General features: G+C 46.5%; 1 protein-coding gene across 2 annotated transcripts in view; it reads left to right on the forward strand.

Annotated features, from left to right (window-relative positions):
• The window catches only part of LOC142568150 (RNA polymerase II subunit A C-terminal domain phosphatase-like), a 91,299-nt gene that overhangs the window by 26,713 nt on the left and 45,049 nt on the right, over nucleotides 1-19,537 (forward strand). For both annotated transcript variants that reach the window (XM_075678227.1, XM_075678228.1), the window contains one exon: nucleotides 1,751-2,767. In XM_075678227.1, the coding sequence (XP_075534342.1) occupies nucleotides 1,751-2,767 (1,017 nt within the window). The remainder of the gene's footprint in view (nucleotides 1-1,750; nucleotides 2,768-19,537) is intronic.

Here is a 19,537-nt window from a genome sequence, read left to right on the forward strand (position 1 = left end):
ATACATTCCCGGAAAACTTTTGGCACCAACGTTCAGTGCATCGCCCAACTAGTAGTAGTAGTAGCAGCAGCAGCAGTAGTTCGCTGTATCAAAAAGAAAAGAAGGGAGGAAGGAAATGATAGGCTTTGGGCATCATTACTGTCTCACTTTCCTGCAGGCACCTGAACTGACCTGCAAGCGTGAGAAAAATAGAGGCTAAGAGAGAAGGTTGAGATGAGGAGCATTACCGTAAAATAAGACACATATAATATAAGAAAAAGTGAGGAGGGGATGTAGCTATACATGGTGATTATAAATATAAAGCAAAGGGAATTGCCAAAATAAACAGAAATATATGTGCAACAGCAACTGTTTCATTCTTGAAAACTGAACAGTTAAAGACGGGACAAACCATAAGAAATTCGACAAGGATGGGCGCATGTGGAACACGTAACTCTCACCGCCAGCCGTATCGCATTAAGTACCTTCGCCTGCCTGCTAACTGGGCCAAGCCTTGTCAAATTGCTTACGCTTGTCCTGTCTTTAGCTGCTCAGTTTTTCAAGAATGAAACTGTACCAACTTGACCAGCTGTCCATACTTTTGAAACTGTATCATTCATCCATGAAGTGTTGTTACGTGAGACGCCAGACCTGTCTCCTCCAGGAATGTTGTCATTGCGCTCTCAGTTTTCTCTTTGGATTCGGTCGAATCCCCTCATGGTTCGTCGCACCCATAGCTACCACGCCGCCAACCCGATTATGCTAAGCATCTTCACCTGTCAACTTGACAGCACATGTGATATAGTGCTGTTAGAATGTAGTGCTGCGTGCTTTTAATCGGCAATAACCAAAGTTGTGGGACCGGTTCGAGCGTGAGACTGGAAGTACAGTAGAGCCTTGTTAATTTGAGCCTTGTTAAATGGGATAATTTGGACTCTTCCTCTGGTTCCACCGGGCATATGCAATATTTCATGAAATCAAGCTTGTTAATTCGGACGTACATGCTGCACACTGGTTGATTTGGGCAACTCTTGGAGCTCAAATTAATTGGAGTGCCACAAATGTGTGACACAAGAGAGCAAATGCAGCGCTAGTGTCCAACCAAAACAAAGTGGTGGAGTCTGCATTGCCGTGGTCATCAGTGGAAATCGTACCAGGAACGTTTCGTGCTTGTTTGTGCCTTTATATTCTTTATTCTAGCGCCTACTGCCACGCATAATAACTCCGCATTGATCATGTGCCTTCTTAATTGCATAGTTTCCATTCATGATTGTGTCAATAGCGACCATGGTTTTGTCCAGAGTGTTTGCAGCAAATCGCAGTTTCATTCTGACTCAGTGAGTATATCGGCCATATGCCTTCAGCACTGCATAGTTGCCGTTGATGAGTCGGCAATAGTGACCACAGTTTTGTCCACAGCGGTTGCATTAAACAATATTTTTGTTTTGACTTGGTGCAATGACTGTGCTTGCAGTGTCACGAACATGGCAGAAGCTGTCGACGATGAAGAGCATTGACTACATCGCGATGGGCAGAGAGAGAACGTTTTATTGCTTAAAAGGATTTTCGTGCCATGGTCGACGAGCTACCTGGCGAAAAAATAATTGGGATGTGTGCCCGGAAGTTAAATATGTGTGTCGGATGAAGACGTGCCCCGGCTGCACTGCGAAGGAAATTTCGAGGCCTTCACCGCTACTAACGTTAATGAGTCACAAGATGATGAGACCTGATGGTGCTTTGTAACAGCCAGTATCTGTTCTGTCCTTTTCAGGAAGACATTGCAGGGGCTCCCAGAAGAGAAAAGTCAAAGGAAAGTAATGGCACAATCGAGAAGTCTGAGGCAGCAGGAGGGGATACTCTTTCTTCAAGAGATGAAGGCGCGGTTGTAGACTCGGCTAACGAAAAAGACTCTCCGAGCCAAGGTGACAACCCTGACGTTAGTTCCGGCTCCCCCACTGAAATGCTCACGGAGCCATCCAGTGGTCAAGACCAGGAGCCAGACGTCACAGAAGGTGCAGACGCACCAGCCAAAGAGTGTAAGGAAGCCACAGCGAATGACATCATCCAGCAGGAAGATGCGGAAAAGCCAAAGGAGAGTAATGGCACAGAGTCCAATCCTCCGTCCATTGCATCTGGAGAACCACCCGATGGCACTGACCAGAAGTCAGACAGTGCAGAAGAGGCCATGGATAGTGAAGCTCATGGCAGCAAAGAAACCACAGACAATGGCAAGGTTGAGGACAATGTGGCAAACATACAAAGCAGCCCTGGTGGTGCAGGGCCTGTTCTTTCATCCGTGCCATCCACTGAAGAGCTGGATAGGAACAACCAGGAGAAACTAGTCGCGACAGATGATGCCACTTGTGCCACAGAGTCGTCTGCCACTGCGGCTGATGACTTAGCTGCCAAGGAAAACACAACGGCAGACGACTCTGCAGATGACTCTGCAGACAAGGATGACGCAACAGCAAAGTCAAGTGGTAGCCCCAACACGGGGTCCGATTCTCCAGCTGCTACAACTCCGGAGCGACCTGGTAGCCCTGACGAAAGTTTAGGAGACAAGAGTCCAGAAAAGCAGCGTGACGAGGACGAGGACGAGGATGACTACCTCCTGTATCTGGAAGAGATACTGCGAACTATCCATTGTGCCTACTATGCCATCTATGACCAGATGACCACTGAGGAAGGGGGTCGCATTCCCGACCTCAAGCATGTTGTTCCCTACGTGCGGCGCAAGGTTCTCAAGGGAGTCCACATTGTGTTCTCGGGAGTGGTTCCCATGAATCAGGTGAGTTCTTGTATGGTCAGGTGTGTATCAGCAAGTTTGTATGGTTGCTGTTCACTACGTTTACACTCAGTGAAACAAAGCACTTAGTTACCACAGCATTACCATTATTGCGCCTATTGAAGTGCTGCATATTTCATAGGAACCTTTGTGTTGTTCATCATCATCAGCATGGTTACGCCCACTGCAGGGCAAAGGCCTCTCCCATGCTTCTCCAACAACCCCGGTCATGTACTAATTGAGGCCATGTCGTCCCTGCAAACTTCTTAATCTCATCCGCCCACCTAACTTTCTGCCGCTCTCTGCTAAGCTTCCCTTCCCTTGGAATCCAGTCCGTAACCCTTAATGACCATCGGTTATCTTCCCTCCTCATTACATGTCCTGCCCATGCCGATTTCTTTTTCTTGATTTCAACCAAGATGTCATTAACTTGCGTTTGTTCCCTCACTCAATCTGATCTCTTCTTATCCCCCTTAACGTTACACCCATCATTCTTCTCTCCATAGCTTGTTGCGTCATCCTCAATTTAAGTAGAACCCTTTTCGTAAGCCTCCAGGTTCCTGCCCCGTAGGTGGGTACTGGTAAGACACAGCTATCATATACTTTTCTCTTTAGGGATAATGCTGTTCATGATCTGAGAATGCCTGCCAAACGCACCCCAGCCCATTCTTATTCTTCTGATTATTTCCGTCTCATGATCCAGATCTACCTCATGATCCGGATCCGGAACTACCTGCCCTAAGTAGATGTATTCCCTTACCACTTCCAGTGCCTCACTATCTATTGTAAATTGCTGTTCTCTTCCGAGACTGTTCAACATTACTTTAGTTTTCTGCAGATTAATTTTTAGACCCACTCTTCCGCTTTGCCTCTCCAGGTCAGTGAGCATGCATTGCAATTGGTCCCCTGAGTTACTAAGCAAGGCCATATCATCAGCGAATCGCAAGTTACTAAGGTATTCTCCATTAACTTTTATCCCCAATTCTTCCCAATCCAGGTCTCTGAATACCTCCTGTAAACACGCTGTGAATAGCATTGGAGAGATCGTATCTCCCTGCCTGACGCCTTTCTTTATTGGGATTTTGTTGCTTTCTTTATGGAGGACTACGGTGGCTGTGGAGCCGTTATAGATATCTTTCAGTATTTTTACATGCGGCTCTTCTACACCCTGATTCCTTAAAGGGAAGCTGAAACGGTTTTCAATTTCTATGAATTGCTGGGATTGGGAAGAACAGACCTAATAATTTACGGTTCCGAAATTTTTTTTTCGTTTTGTTAATATAACGGGCGGAAATCGCTTTCTAAATCACCCGCGCGGACACGCCCCCGTCGCTTCCCGGAGCGCCGGGTGAGGACGTTGGCAGAGGAGAGAACCGGCGAGAGTGACGTCATGGGCGGAGACCGAGCCAACCGAGCTGCGGACCGGCGTGCTGACATGTGCTGGCATGCCTCTTTCCGTCCTGCGCTTTACTGAACGACACTACGAGAGATCTGCCGCCGCCGCTCACGTTTGTTTTGCGATTTTCGTAAACTGTTCTTTCTTTCTGTGCTGCGTGAGTGCCTACAGCCAAGGGCGCCCAACATGCCCTCGTTCTGTGCAGCATTCGGCTGCGCGAACACAGGCGGGTGAGACGATGTGGTGTTTCACAAATTCCCGAAGGAAAAGAAGCTTTCAGCGCAGTGGGTACGTGCGGTGAGGAGAGATAAGTTCGTGCCGACGAAATCAACTGTGCTGTGCTCGGACCATTTCCGCGACAGTGACTATCATCGGAGCTTGACAACGATGCGGGCAATCGGTATTCCAATTAAATCGGCGCGACTGAAGCCCGGCGTTGTTCCGCGCTGTTCCGCATCACTCTTTTTCCATTGGCTATATCATTTTCACACCTGTGTGTAAACTTCTTGCCTTGTCCAGCCGGTTCGACTCCTTTCTGGGCAAGTGCCACTTCCAGTACTGCCCTGCTGAGGCACACAGTCCTGAATTGTCTTGAACTTGTTACGCACTGCGTGCGCTTCTGTTTTTTCCTAATCTCTTGCACCTCCTGGCAGCAGAAGCAGTTCTCTTCATCTTCCATCAATACGCAGCACATGCAGGTGCACCTAGTTTAATGAAAGCGTGATTAGGCCCACATTGATGCACTGGAGAAATACGAACATTTGCAGCCATTAACGTCTGGTAACACAGTTTTAGCATAGCCGGATACCCTTACGACAAATGCGAAAACGCGTTGTTGCTAGCGTTGCTATACTCCGTTTCATACATCAAGTGCAACGCTGTGGAGGCTTGAGATACTTCTTGCAGTGGCTGCGTTCGCACTTAGAAAAAGTTCGGTGTTTCTTGACCCGATTTTTCAGGAAGCTTTCCATATATAAGCTCAGTTCGGAATGAAAATAAAAAAAGAATTTACCCATAGAAACCATCCGTGTAGTTATACGGCTGCTAACACGTTCTTTTAAAAAAATTTTCTTTTCGGTATTTTTTAATTGCAGCCCGTCGCGGCAGCTTCACGTGCATGCTCGCGCGAGCAAACTCCGCTGGCACGCTGCGAAGCATAGACGGAAACGCGCGCAGTAATAAATTTTGGTGACCGGACTTCGAGCGTAGCTTCCACAGCGATGCACCTGAGGTATCAAATGGAGTGTAGGTTTGCCTAGTGACATTCGACGTACGGTTCAGTTATCGTGTTTACCACACGGTGGTGCTAAGACTGCCTAATATCTTTATGTCAACACTAGCATGGAGCACGCATACCGATTCTTGATCGAGCCACACTCGCAAAGTCGTCGAACCATAGTATGAATATTGAACATATAATACCTCTGCTCATCTCTGGATGTGTATGAGAAGCAACTTCCATGACTGTACCTCACAGCACTGCATGTGCGCGCTTTGAAACGCGGCACTTATGTTTGCGATCGTGTATCAACGCTGAAAAAACCATGGGACTTTAGACAAGCAGCGGCAAGGTGCTTGACATCGCGGAATTGCGCCCGTGTAAATCTAATGAGGAGTTAGTGCTTCGGCATTCTTCCAGCAGCATGTTCCCAGTTACACTTTAGCGCATTTTTTTCCCATCATTGCAACGTGCAGCTACATGAAAAAAAAAAACATACGTACGAGCTAAGATTTCCAGCGCGCGAGAAGGTGCACACATCGCTCTCGCTGTTGGCACACTCAATATCGTCGTTGACTCTGTTGCCGCCATCGTTTTCCGTATCGGCTGTGGGTTCAAACGTGTACGGGACAATACAAGCTGTCGGAGACAGCGAGAACGTTCCATCTTGCAACTCAGCTATGAAGCCAGAACAGCAGAACCGCGTGCTACCAGAGAGAAAGGAATGGTGCTACGCATTGAAACGGAGACATGCGGCGGCGCCGACCGGTGACTACCGCCAACGACGTCACAGCGGCCCCGACCAATCACGGGCAACAGCGGCGTTCGCGCGATGCCCTGAGGCGCTGGTGCGCGTTTTCTTGGAAAAACAGCCGCTTGCGTTTGTTTCCGCCCTTATTGAACCAGATATTCGTGTTCAGGGGACACAAAACTGTAGAATGCCGCAGAGAACTCATTTTTTTCGAAAAGTGTTTCAGCTTCCCTTTAATGCCTCCATGACTGCTGAGGATCGATAGAATCAAACACTTTCTCGTAATCAATGAAAGCTATATATAAGGGTTGGTTACATTCCGCACATTTCTTTATCACCTGATTGATAGTGTGAATATGGTCTATTGTTGAGTAGCCTTTACGGAATCCTGCCTGGTCCTTTGATTGGCAGAAGTCTAAGGTGTTCCTGATTCTATTTGCGATTACCTTAGATAGTTTATAGGCAACTGACAGTAAGCTGATCGCTCTATAATTTTTCAAATCTTTGGTGTCCCGTTTCTTATGTATTAGGATTATGTTAGCATTCTTCCAATATTCCGGTACGCTCGAGGTCATGAGACATTGCGTATACAGGGTGGGCAGTTTCTCTAGAACAATCTGCCCACCATCCTTCAACAAATCTGCTGTTACCTGATCCTCCCCAGCTGCCTTCCCCCATTGCATAGCTCCCAAGGCTTTCTTTACTTCTTCCGGCGTTACCTGTGGGATTTCGAATTCCTCTAGACTATTGTCTCTTCCATTATCGTCGTTGGTCCCACTGGTACTGTATAAATCTCTATAGAACTCCTCAGCCACTTGAACTATCTCATCCATAATAGTACAGTGCAGTCCACCCATAACGATATCGAGAAAGACGAAAAATATGACCATTATGACCGATGATTGCTATATCTAGACTGCAGTTATTAAAAAAAAAAAAAAACGCGGAACATGCATTTGCAGGTTCGAATTCGCTACTTGCTCTAAAGAATAGATGACGTAGAAAGTAGGCCGTGAAAAACAAACTTTATTTCTGGCGCCAATGACTGTGTCAAGGCTTAGGCGCGCCGAAATAGTCCGAATTCGCACTTGCTTTTGCGGTGTGCATGGATTCCAGCTGCCGCGCGAACACTGGCGGCAATCCTTTAGCATGCATAAAATCAATTACGGAGTCAACCGACGACAGTGCACTTTGCGTGGACATCGAGGTCGGGGTCAAAAAGCCACCGTCGCACAACTTTGCCGTCTGTCGAGACACCACATCTTCGGCGAACGCCTTGTCGGTGTCCTCATCGCAGAACGAGGCAGCACTGTCTGCAGTCAAAAACTCCTCCTTCGACGCACCACCTGTGTCACCAGTAGGAACGAGCTCCCAGAGCTCGATTATATCAGCGGCTTCCACCGTGTTGGTCTCAGTGGGTTGGGGAAGTTCGTTCTTACGCACAAAGCCTGCCTTCTTGAAGCAATTGGTGATGAACCACTGGTAAAGCGCCTGTTCAACATTGGTGTACAAAGGGTCTCTAACCCCTTTTCCGCTGATCGGCATGGCCGCTGATAGCTCTTGCCTTCACAGTTGCGGTGCTCCTAGTTTTCAAGATGGTTGATATCGTTAACTGGGCGAGCTCATACTTCTTCACAAGGGCGCTCACCTGAAGCCACATCGAGAGCCCTGCAAAATATCCATCTTCGTGTCAAGTGACACAGCTTCACGCTTTGTCGGCGCCATCTTCGAACTGGGTTTAACCGTTGGTTGCACGCTGCTTCGGTGGCGTCAGCCTGCTATCGCGAGACGCGGGACGTGCGCCACTGCGCCGCTTTGCTTGTCGCTTTTTTTTTTAAAGTTTTCTCTCTCTCTTTGGGAGCGACTGTGGCCGACGCGCATGAAGCAGCTAGCGCCATCTTGTGGCGTGCTTCAGCTCTGTGTTATTCATCCATTTTTCAGCAATTGGTCTTCACCTGTCTATCTGGTTCCAAAGCAGGACAGTGCTGTATGCGTGCTATGGAGGTACTGGGTTCCTCTCATGATCGAGTTGCGGAGTGCAATGTGAGAAGGACAGAGCAGCAACGCAAGTGGCAGCAGGCCGCAAGTCAACCGACTCTGAAGTTGTCACATCTGCAGATTGCTTTCAAGATATGGTGCGTGCTGCTGTGCGAACTACGCAGTTGCTACTAGAATAACCCCCCCCCCCCTCCCTTCCGCGCTGCCTTCTCACTTTCCGCCATTGTGTGCAATTTGGCTTACCTTCGCACGTTTTCAGTCGCACATGCACTTTATATGGTGCGCAGGGACGATGTTATCACTCTTGGACTTCATACAATACATCGCGGTGACCATGATGGCACAAATGCGCCTGGAGTGTCCATATCATTGCTTGCGCATGACCCACGTTCACAAAGTGAAACGTCACTGTATTTTTTTTAATCACGTACCGAATGGATAGGCGTGTCTTATACACCGGTGATAGACACTTTTATTCGGAAAAACTGCCGTTTTGAGTGGGGTGCTACTTATACAAAGGTGCGACTTATAAATCGGAAAATACAGTATACATGTGTGCACCCGCCGTCTCCTGTCACAGTACGAACATCGATATGCCTAATAAGTGTACTGGCAGGCCTTCAGAGCTTTTTCGAACATGCCTGTTGCGATTTGAGTCCTTAAGGGGTGACGAGGCCCCCGAAAACCGAAAAATTTCGAAAAAGTCGATTTTCGAAAAACAATATTTTTTGGGGTGTATGTCTCATATAAACTACCTGTAATTATCAGCATCTAATTCAACCGCTAAGTACCAAAACAAAAGCACTACTTTTGAGTTCACCGCGGCCCACAAAACACACGCAAATGCCGAAATGAAGTCAAACTTTACGTGTGCGCCATTCCCGGCTCATGCGGCCTGCCCGCGCCACCTTGGTGTCGTTGTGACTGTGAATTCTTTGTCTCTGTTTTTTAAGGGCAGTAAAATACATGCATTCATTTTTTTGGACTTCCCGATTTTTGGACGTCTTCGTGGCTCTTAGGGAGTCCGATAAATCAGATCTTGATGGTACAACTGACCAAAAGAATGCTTCAAATGGTCCAAGGGCAAACACATGGCGGAAGGACGACGAGAACAGAAAGGACTTACGGATTGAGGAATGAACAGAAAAGGAAGTGTGCCGCCGCTTCTTTGAAGTAGCTTGAGCTCAAAAAAGAAAGAAGTGTTGGCTAAAGCCGAGATGCAGGTGCCCCTCATCCAAACCAAAATATACTCTTTAAATCAAACACTGAGGCATTGTGCACGGACTGAGAGGATGTCAGGATAATTGAGGTTGGCTTTCCAGCTGCTGAGAGAGGATCTCACTTTTGATAAAATTCGGGCCTCATTCCAATGAGCTTGCTATCAGTTGATAAAAATAGCTCATATTCGAAAATATTTGCTTCTGTATGCATCTCTTATTATTCGTATTTGAGAATTTTCTACTTGATTTGCAATAGGCTTTACAATTCTTTCGAAGATATTTTGTTTACTTTGCATTTTACTAACACCTCCCTTCTATTCCTTTTTTTGAATAAAATAAACACTACTCCTCACTATTCAGACTGGATTAAGTCATTTTGTTTATATTTTAGCATGCTTACTAGAGAGTGACGGCATCAGGCGACATGGTGTCAGCCAGTCTTGGCATAAAACAGAGTTCTGTGTCACTTAGGGAATTTTGCAAAGGCACTTGGGGGAAACCCGGAAAACTCAGGAAATTTGGAAATGTCAGTTTGGTAGGCACCCTGAACCATTTATTTAGCTTTTTTAGTAAGCTGGTCATACCGCAGCCATTCTTACTTGGAAACGTTGTTTGCAACCAGGATATAAAGTGGTTAAGAGACTAATAAAAGTTAGTGGACTTGTGTTTAAAACAGATCATTTGTCATGATAGTTTAGCCGTCTTGCACTAGTCGGTGTAGCATGGTACCTAAGTATATTGAAAGAAAATATAATTCCACTGTAAATGTATGCACCTTAATTTGAGTATTCAATATTTGATTCGATATTCGATACTTGCTATTTGTATTCGATTCTTATTCGAATAAGTCCTTTAGTCACCTTTGCCGCAGTAGCGCCATGTTGTGCATCGCAGTATATGTAAAATATTGCAGGGAAGCACATCAAGATTGGAAAGGAGCCACTGTCACAGAAGATTGTGCATGTTCCTTAATTATACACGCCCCATCTTCAGTCACTGTATGAGTGCCAAGATGTCTGATAACTGTACTGACAGCCATTTAGACCTGTTTCTGATGCGATTTGCGCCCTTCCTCACCTTTACATTTTTCTGGCTATTACGATTTTTCCCATGGTCCCTTGAAAAACATATCAAAGGGATTCTACTGTATTGATGCAATAAGGAATTTGGCTTTTAAGATGTTTTGCATTGGCAACGAATGACCAGCACTAAATGCCCTGGCATTATCCAATAGGCATGTACTCTACAGGGCACACCAGTGTGATTATCCTTCTCTTTGCATTCCATGCTCAGCTTAGCCACACTTGATCAGTGTTCCATAATTTCTTAGACAGTGCTTTCAAAAAATAAATTGTAAGACACTAGGCCTTCTTTATATGGTACAGTCATCAACTATTAATTTAGACAGCTTCGAGGAAATCTTGGGCGCCATACAGCGAGCGCTCTGCTTGAGAATTCAAACTCCGTCCCTCTCTGCCTATGTGACCATGTGCCAATTTGGCCACCTAGTTGACCTAGTCAAAAGCAGTAAAGTGACATTTAGATATGTAGCCGGCGCTACCCCGAAACCGAAAGTAACATTCGACCTAGTCACCTAACCGATCCAGTCATAGCCAACTCCTCAAACCACTGCCCAAGCCAAGCCGCTAAGTTGTGACGAACTGCATGTCTTGCTTGTTGCATGAGTTCCTGCATCTGAGTCTGTTGCTTTATATTTTTAAATTTGTGACATGGTCTTATGAGACTTCTTTGACTGCCATTACAAATTTTTGTAGTTCACAATCGTCAAGCAGCTTCAAATGGCGCCAACCTCATCCTCGTTGCTAGACAGTGACTGTTGTGAAGAAACCCACGATCATACAGCATGGTCAGCCTCGGTTTATGTTGCAGGGCATCGAGGTTTGGTGCATTTAGAAACCACAGTTAAACCTTGATATAACGAAGTCATTAAAATCAGCATTTTTTTCGCTATATCAATGTTTCATTACATTGAAATTTAACCTTCTATGCACTGATATATTTTTTACCTGGAAGGGGCAGCAACATTTTCCGAATTATCGAGCTATTGGAAAAAGTAAACTTGAATGAGGAAAAAATTTGTTTTGTTAAATTTGAGAGTCAGCGATGAAAGGTATGGTTTCGTGCCTTGTCGACTATATCTTCGCATCGGTGGTACGAAATGAAGCCAGCCACGTTCTTGCGTTCGCTCTGCCCCCGGGGCTGATAGTGTTGCTTGCAGTGGGACAACGCTATCGTGAGAAGCTTAGAAGCTTAGTGAATGTTTAGTTTGCCCCTCGCTTCGACATGTTTCCAAAACTTGAGATTATGCAACCTCCAGTACTAAATGCGCAGGAAGACGGTGCACATGATGCTACGCTACCTCGGCTTGACCACTTTTTATACGTGTGGCTGATTCCTTCTAAAGCAGGGCGTGCGGGCTGTGTATGTGCTCAGCTACGCTGGAAAAAGAGATGCATGCCAACCTACTCCCCACTTCCTCCATCCCACCTCCCCTCGCTTGCACTTGATCCCCTTATCGCGAGCTCGCTCCCCTCTGCTCCTTTCCCCTTGCTCGTGTCGGAAGACGCACAACAGCCTCATCAAGCTGCCATCCTCCTCGGCTCATTCTTGCATGCTTTCACTCGCACGCAAAGTATACAGCGCTCGGGTTGCGCGCACTTGGACTTTATATGGAACATGATGCTCAGGGTGTCTACCAACCGGGAAAACCGGGAATTCTCAGGGATTTTGAGTAGTCTGGAAAAACTCAAGGAATTTGTGCCTTCAGGGAAAGTTAGCTGTAATCTTATTGAAAGGGTCAAAAGTCGTGGTAATGCTGGCTCGAGTAACAGACAGGAATTGTAATGAATCGTCTTTGATGTCCTGTCGTCGGCTGGAGGAGTTGCCAGTGTACAGTCAACGACTGACTTTCCGGATTCCCGATAATTTGGACGGCTTCACGGCACCATTACGTACCCGATAGAGTCAATGTGTCAGAACACCTGAAATTTCAGACGCAAGAACTCTTCGCCGTCCGATTTTTCGGACGTTTCGCCGTGACCGCAGGTCCGAAACGGCATTAATCAAAGCCACCACTGCTGCCATTTTGATTACCTCGCCGCCTGAAACCGGCACTCTCGCATGCAGATCCGCTGGCAGCCGTAGCCACCGCTGCGGCAACTCTAGGCCTAGCTACTTCAACGTTCGCTGTGAAGCTTCTTGCCGTTGGGTGTCATGTTTTTTATTGAAAGAATTCGCTGCTCTCAGCAATGGCCCAGACTCCGCCTTTGCGGTCCTCGCGATTGGCTTAGAAGCTTGGAAAGCACGGTGCGTTGCATAATGCCGGTTCCCGAAAGTCAGCTTCGCCTCCGTACAGAAACATTACTTGGTGAAGCATACGCAAAAGTATTACAGTGAAGCATAACAAGCTTGGGAAGGGGCTACTGCCACGGGACTCAGTATGTATTCCTTAATTATACACTCGTGCACCCGGTATTTCCTGCCACAGTACGAGCACCGATACGTATACCGGCAGTCCTTCAGAATGTTTTCGAATGTGCCTGTGGCGGTTTGAGCCCTTAAGGGCAATAAATGACACGCATTTATTTTTTTCCAACTGGCCGATTTTTCGGATGTGTTCGCGGATCCTAAGGAGTTCGAAAACTCAGACGTGGACTGTGCAACTGACCAAGAAGATGCTTCAAATGGTCCGTGGGACGAACGTGTGGTGGAAGGAGGACGAGAACAGAAAGGACTTACGCATTGAAGAATGAACGGGAAAGGAAGCCTGCCGCCACTTTTTTCAAGGGGCTTGAGCTCAAAAAACAAAGTGTTGGCTGACGTCGGAATGCAAGTGTCCCTCATCCAAACCAAAATAAACTCTTTAAAGCAGTGAAACACAACACTGAGGTGTCGTGCGCGGGCTGAAAGTATGTCAGGACAGTTGATGTTGACTGACGAGCTGTTGAGAGAGAATCTCAATTGTGACAAAGTTGGGGCCTCATACCACTGAGCTTGCTATCAGTTGACAGAAATAGATCATATTAGAAAATATTTGCTTTTGTATGCATCTCCTTTTTTATTCGTATATGAGAATGTCTGACTCGATTCGCAATTTCTTTCGAAGACGTTTTATTTGCTGTGCATTTTACTAACCCTTCCCTTCTATTCTCTTTTTGAATAACATGAACACTATTCCTTAGTATTCAAATTGGATTAAGCTGTTCTTTTTTTTCTCAATTTTTTTCATATGCCTACTGGAGAGTGACAGCATCGGGCGATATGGTTTTAGCTCATCTTGACATCAAACATAGTTCTCCATCACTCAGGGAAATTTGCAAAGGCACTCAGGCAAAACCTGGAAAACTCGGGGAATTTGGAAATGTCAACTTGGTAGACACCCTGGATGCTGCTCTGCTTCAGCAGTCGCTCTTGATCGCCCAGTGGTGCACGATTTGAGGTGTGCGTTCACAAGCAGCCACTTATAATTCCACCATTTGACCACCTAACACCACGGAAGTTCACATTTATTTCCTCGGTATTCCTTCGCAGCTGGAGTGAAATTTCGTTATGTTGAAATCATGTATAAGCACACGTCGTTATATTGAGGTTCTAAATACATGGTGTTCTGTGTACAAGAAGTTATGAAAAGGTAAATACTTGATTATGTCGAGAGTTTTGCTGTGTTGAAGTTTGTTATATAGAGGTTTAACTGTTCTTTTGTCTGCCTGTAGCAATGGCCATGACAGTGGTTTAACTGACAGTGGTTTACAGACAGGTTGCATGCAAGCATATTTGTATGTGTGCAGCGACGCGTTGACCAGCTGTTGTGGCCACTTGTATAAAAATGATGAGGATGGCGATGTGGGCTTGTTGGTTCGTCATCATGGAATGGTACTTGGAAATAAGGTTAATATCGCTGTGCACATTTCTTTTTTTTGTATAAGTATGATCGATCCCAGAAATATAATTTTGTTATTGAAAGTTAGCGCTTGTCTTCATCCGTTCATTTCTTCTTATGTCCATGTTTTGCTGCGCTATCTGGCCGGACACCATTCCATTTTTTTTTGGAATAAAGACTTATTTTCTAGCAAATTTAATATATTTAACTTGGTTTATTCAGACTTTTTGGCTGTCTCCAGCTGTTCCCGAAATATTGGTCAAAGTCCTTATTGTGTGCTCTATGCACACATTATCAAACCCAATATTCAAAGGCAACCTCTTTTGTTCAAACTGTATTTTATTAGAATAATTTCCTCGCCCCCTTGGAATTAGATATAAACCACTGTACCAACCTTAGGGAGTAAGTGACTAAAGTACAGTACTGTTGAACATGAGGTCGCATTCCAATGTTGTCTGTTACGTGAATGTTCCTACGGTGGTGGGATGTAAAAAGGCTGATTTACTTTTCTTTGGGTGCGCATAAAGGAACTCGCGATCATCAATATTAATCCACAGCCCTCGATTGCAGCATCTCTCATAAACCACGTGCTTTTTCCCCTCAGTCTATCAATCAATAGACTGCAAGTTCTTTCCGGCCTTCATGCCTTGCGTAGTGTCATAGTGTACGTTGGCTGTTTAAATTCTCGCTTCTATACTTGTGGGCACCTTTCTGTGGCAATCAAGGGAATGCTACAGGGCCGAAGCTTCTGCATGTGTGTTTCCGTACCAAGTATTCTGGCGGAGTTAGATGGTGCTTACGATTTCTTGCAAGAGATGCTGAATCACCATGGCTTCCACTTGCAGAAGTCCCACACTTGACCAAATGCAGAAGAGAGAAACTGACAAATAAGTGAAATCTAGCAATCCGTGATGTATTTTGTTGTTTGTTTTGCTATTGTAGAGGCGTGTGTTTTCTCTTCCCCAGGTTAAGCTAATGCAGATAAGGAAGGGGGACTTTCTTTAGGGGAGCTCTTAACTCTTAAGCACGCTTTGGCTCTGTAGCTTTTCTTGCAGTGCCACCAAAAGTTGCCTGTGAGTTTAGTTCCACATTAACTTTGTGCGGAAGTTTTCGAAAGGTGTTCCACAAACACCATGATGGCTGTGAGCAGTTCTGTCTAATTTCAAGACAAGGTTACTCAAACGTCATGGACAAATGAGGGATGTACGACTTGGGGCTGACTAGAGCACCTTCTTTCATTTCTTTTTTCTCCAGGTCTTGTAATATCAGCATGATTTTGGTTTGTACATTTAGTTAGATGCCTGTGCCATCTTTGCTGAAAGGACACATAGTGATGCGAAATCGTGCTCTCGTGCTATTACTCACAGTAGCGCCGATACTACACACACTCCCACTTGCATTTCGGTGGTCCATGCCTTCTTTCATTTCTTTTTTCTCCAGGTCTTGTAATATCAGCATGATTTTCGTTTATACATTTAGTTAGATGCCTGTGCCATCTTTGCTGAAAAGACACATAGTGATGCGAAATCGCACTCTCGTGCTATTACTCACAGTAGCGCCGATACTACACACACTCCCACTTGCATTTCGTTGGTCCATGACGGCACATAAATACCCAGGAAAATAGAGGACTGGGGAGCCGCCACCACTACTCAGCTGCTAGAGATCTGCACAGGTCAACTCCTGGTTGCAGGGTTTGAATCTGGTTGTTGGCCTGCTGCCTGTTTTGTTTTGTGTGCAGTTTACTACATAAGAAATGTTAGCAAACCCGCCATGGTTGCTCAGTGGCTATGGTGTTGGGCTGCTGAGCACGAGGTCGTGGGATTGAATTCCGGCTGCAGCGGCCGCATTTCGATGGGGGCGAAATGCGAAAACACCCATGTACTTAGGTTTAGGTGCACGTTAAAGAACCCCAGGTGGTCGAAATTTCCGGAGTCCTCCACTACGATGTGCCTCATAATCAGAAAGTGGTTTTGGCACGTTAAACCCCATTTTTTAATTTATATGTTAGCAAAATGTTGGAAAGAATAAAAATAATACCCCAAGAGGAAAAACATTTCCTTTCTGTATGCTTGGCTTTGGCCTAAACCGAGACTGTCAATTTCTGAAAAGTTTACTCAGTAGAGAATGGAGAAGAGTAAGTACTATACTAGTTTGTAGTTAACTATAGCAAAGATGCTGAAAAAAAAAAATGTCCAGAAAGAGGTGCTAACTTTGCACCAACAGTATATCTTTGTAGAATGCAGGTAATTACTACAAAGACAATATGGCATGCACTCATACATTTAACCAAGCTCCAGCATTGTCATTTCATTGCCAGAGACAGCAGCAGATTGCTAGGCTTTAAAGATAGCTTCTAAGAGCCCTATCCCAATCTTTGCCTGTGCAAAAGGTCAGGGAGCACTTTTAGGCATGAGAATGCACCGTCTTGCACAAATATATGCCTGCGGGTTTTCTTTATAGTTATGAATGGCTGGGCAAATGCGAATCAGCCCACAGATCTCTATAAAGCAAACCGATAATGAAATCAGAGAAAGCACAGGAAAAGCTAACTGTTATGTTTCATTGAAATGTAAAAGATGGTAAGAAAACTGGAAATTAAAGTGGACAAAAAGGCAATTTGCTGTCAGTTAGAGCCAAATCCATGTCTTTGGCATTCTACATGCTTTGCTCTGTAGAACTGCTGCAACAGCCATCATCCAATTATCGGATGTTTGTGTGTGTGGAAAAGCATGGCTTTAATGCTTCAGGTCGAGACACATTACACTAACTTATACCCTTTGTAGTGCACGCATGGTTTATCTAGCTTCTGTTGGCAAGAGTGTTCTTATCTTCACCGGTGTTCATTTTGTGATGAGCCGACGCGGCTCCAAGGAAACGGCGGAGGTCTTTTGCTGTGGTAGGCTGAGCGTAGTATTTAAAGGCGAGAATGTGATCAGGCAAGGGTCTAGTCCCTTCTGAAGAGATTTAATGGCTATGGAAGGTGACCACGGGGGCGCCGGGCATGCTCTTCTGGACGTTGATGAGTAAGCCGTGGTCGTCGAGATGCTGGAAAGGTTGGTGAATGTGCTGGCGGTGGTCCTCTTCATTGGGAAAGAAGACCAGAATGTCGTCTAGGTAGACAAAGCAGAAGTGTAAGCAGCAGACGTCCTTGTCAATGAAGCGTTAAAAGGTTTGTCCCGCATTGCGAAGGCTGAAACTCATGAAAGGGAATTCAAATAAGCCAAAAGGTGTGATGATTGCTATCTTTGGGATGTCATCTGGGTTGACAGGAATTTGTGTTTAGGTCTTTACGAGGTCAACAACCGAGAATATGGTGCTGCCGTGTAAGCGGTGGGCAAAATCCTGTATACAGATGAGGTACCTGTCAGGGACGGTGCCGGTGTTCAAATCTCCACAGGGCCGCCTGCCATTGGTCTTCTTTGGCACCAGATGGAGCGGTGACGCATAAGGTCCCCAGGAGCGGTGGGCAATTCCTTCGCGGAGCATGGCTTCAAATTCAGCTTGGGCGATTTGGAGGTGGTCCGGAGCTAGGTGACGGGCACAGCAGGAGACCAGCGTGCCAGGAATACTATGGATCTAGTGGATGGTTGTATGGCGCAGCTCTCCCGGACACCCGTTACGTTGAGTCAAGTCGGGAAATTCTGCGAGGAGGGCATGGTACGGCGATTGATTTTGGATGGCAAGCACCTTAATGCTGGGCTGTTGGATGGTCGTACGCTGGCCCGGCGAGGAGAGACCTGTTGTAGCGTCAATAAGTTGGTCGTGTTGGCAGTCTAGTAGGAAATTGTGATACGCCAAGAAGTCGGAGCTGATTATTGGCTCTGCAATGTTGGCGATGATGAAATTCCATGGGAATTCACGGCATACGTTTTTGAGGTGGATGTAAAGGCGGAGTGAGCCGTAGGTCTTCATGCTCGATTGATTCGCTGCACTTAGCTCAAAGGATGTGCAAGGGCTTTTAACGTGCAGGAAGGCTTGTGTAAAGCAGCAGATGTAGGAACCGCAGTCAATGAGGAACCGCCTCTTAGTGACTTGGTCGGTGACAAAAATGCGACGGCCTCCAAGTTGGCAGCTCGCGGCCGTCCCTACGGGCTGCTGTTGAAGCTTCCCTGATGTCCGACTGAACAGAGTGGTTGACATTTCTGGGCCCTGTCGCTGAAGCAACGATGATTGTTGCAGCGGCCGTTATCGTTACGATGCGATCAGTTGTTGCGGTCATTGCTTTGAGAGCAGTTGCAGGGACGTGACTGTGGGCGTTGATCCAGATGCCTTTGAATCAAGTTCAGCAATGGATGATGTCGTCGATACGGCGCGCGAGCTCAGGGGTGGACTGTGGGGCGTCGACGGCATGGGCGGTGGGTGGTGCCAATGATAGAGAGACCTCGACAACTCGGTCCGTGGTCTGGGCAAGCTGGTCCAGCGGTAGATTCGGCTGAATTTTGAGGATCGCCTGTGCATGTGATGGTAGGCGCTCAAGCCAGATGGTTTGGAGGAGGGAGTCGTCAATCCGCATGTTGCCCGCGAGGGCACGCATATGGCGCAGGAACTGCGATGGCTTGCGGTCACCGAGCTCTTTAGGCTGAAGTAGTTGGCGCACTTTCTGCCCTTCTGAAGGTGAAAGCCATGAGATCAGTTGTCTTCAGGTGCAAGTAGCACTCGTCAGCCAGAGGACTTGCGAGTATATCGCGAAGCTCAGTCACGTATTGAGAGTCCAGATGGGCGATGACGTAGTCGTAGCGCATCCGATCCTGGGTAATACGTTCCACAGAAAACTGCGCCTCTACTTGTGCGAACTACACTTCCGGTGAGTCTGCCCAAAACGGTGGAAGTCTTACGGCGATGTGACAGCCGTCCGGGTCAGCGATGGCCACAGTAGTAGCAGCGCCTGTGTTGACGGCGATCACTGGAGTGGAGCTTTGGTGGGCGTGGCCCGAGCGGGGCTGTGCAGAATCGTTTTGGGTGCACTGCTGCTGTTCCTGAAGCTGCTGCTTTTGGTTTTGGATCACCTGTTGCTGGGCCTGCAGTTGGTGTTGAAGTTGTTGCACTTGTTAGCGAAAAGTGGCAAGGGCTTCCTGGTCGGCCATGGCGGTGCGGTAGGTTCGGTTTCCAGGTCACCAGATGTGGGAAAGCATGGCTTTAATGCTTCCAGGCGAGACAGATTACAGCAACTGATCCCCTTCGAGGTGTACGCATGATTTATCTAGCTTCTGTTAGTGAGAGTGTTCTTATCCTCACCGGCACACATTTTGAGAAGTGCCGACATGGCGCACAGACGCAGAAGCGGCA

Source organism: Dermacentor variabilis, unplaced genomic scaffold, assembly GCF_050947875.1.
Source record: "Dermacentor variabilis isolate Ectoservices unplaced genomic scaffold, ASM5094787v1 scaffold_17, whole genome shotgun sequence".
NCBI lineage: Eukaryota > Metazoa > Arthropoda > Arachnida > Ixodida > Ixodidae > Dermacentor > Dermacentor variabilis.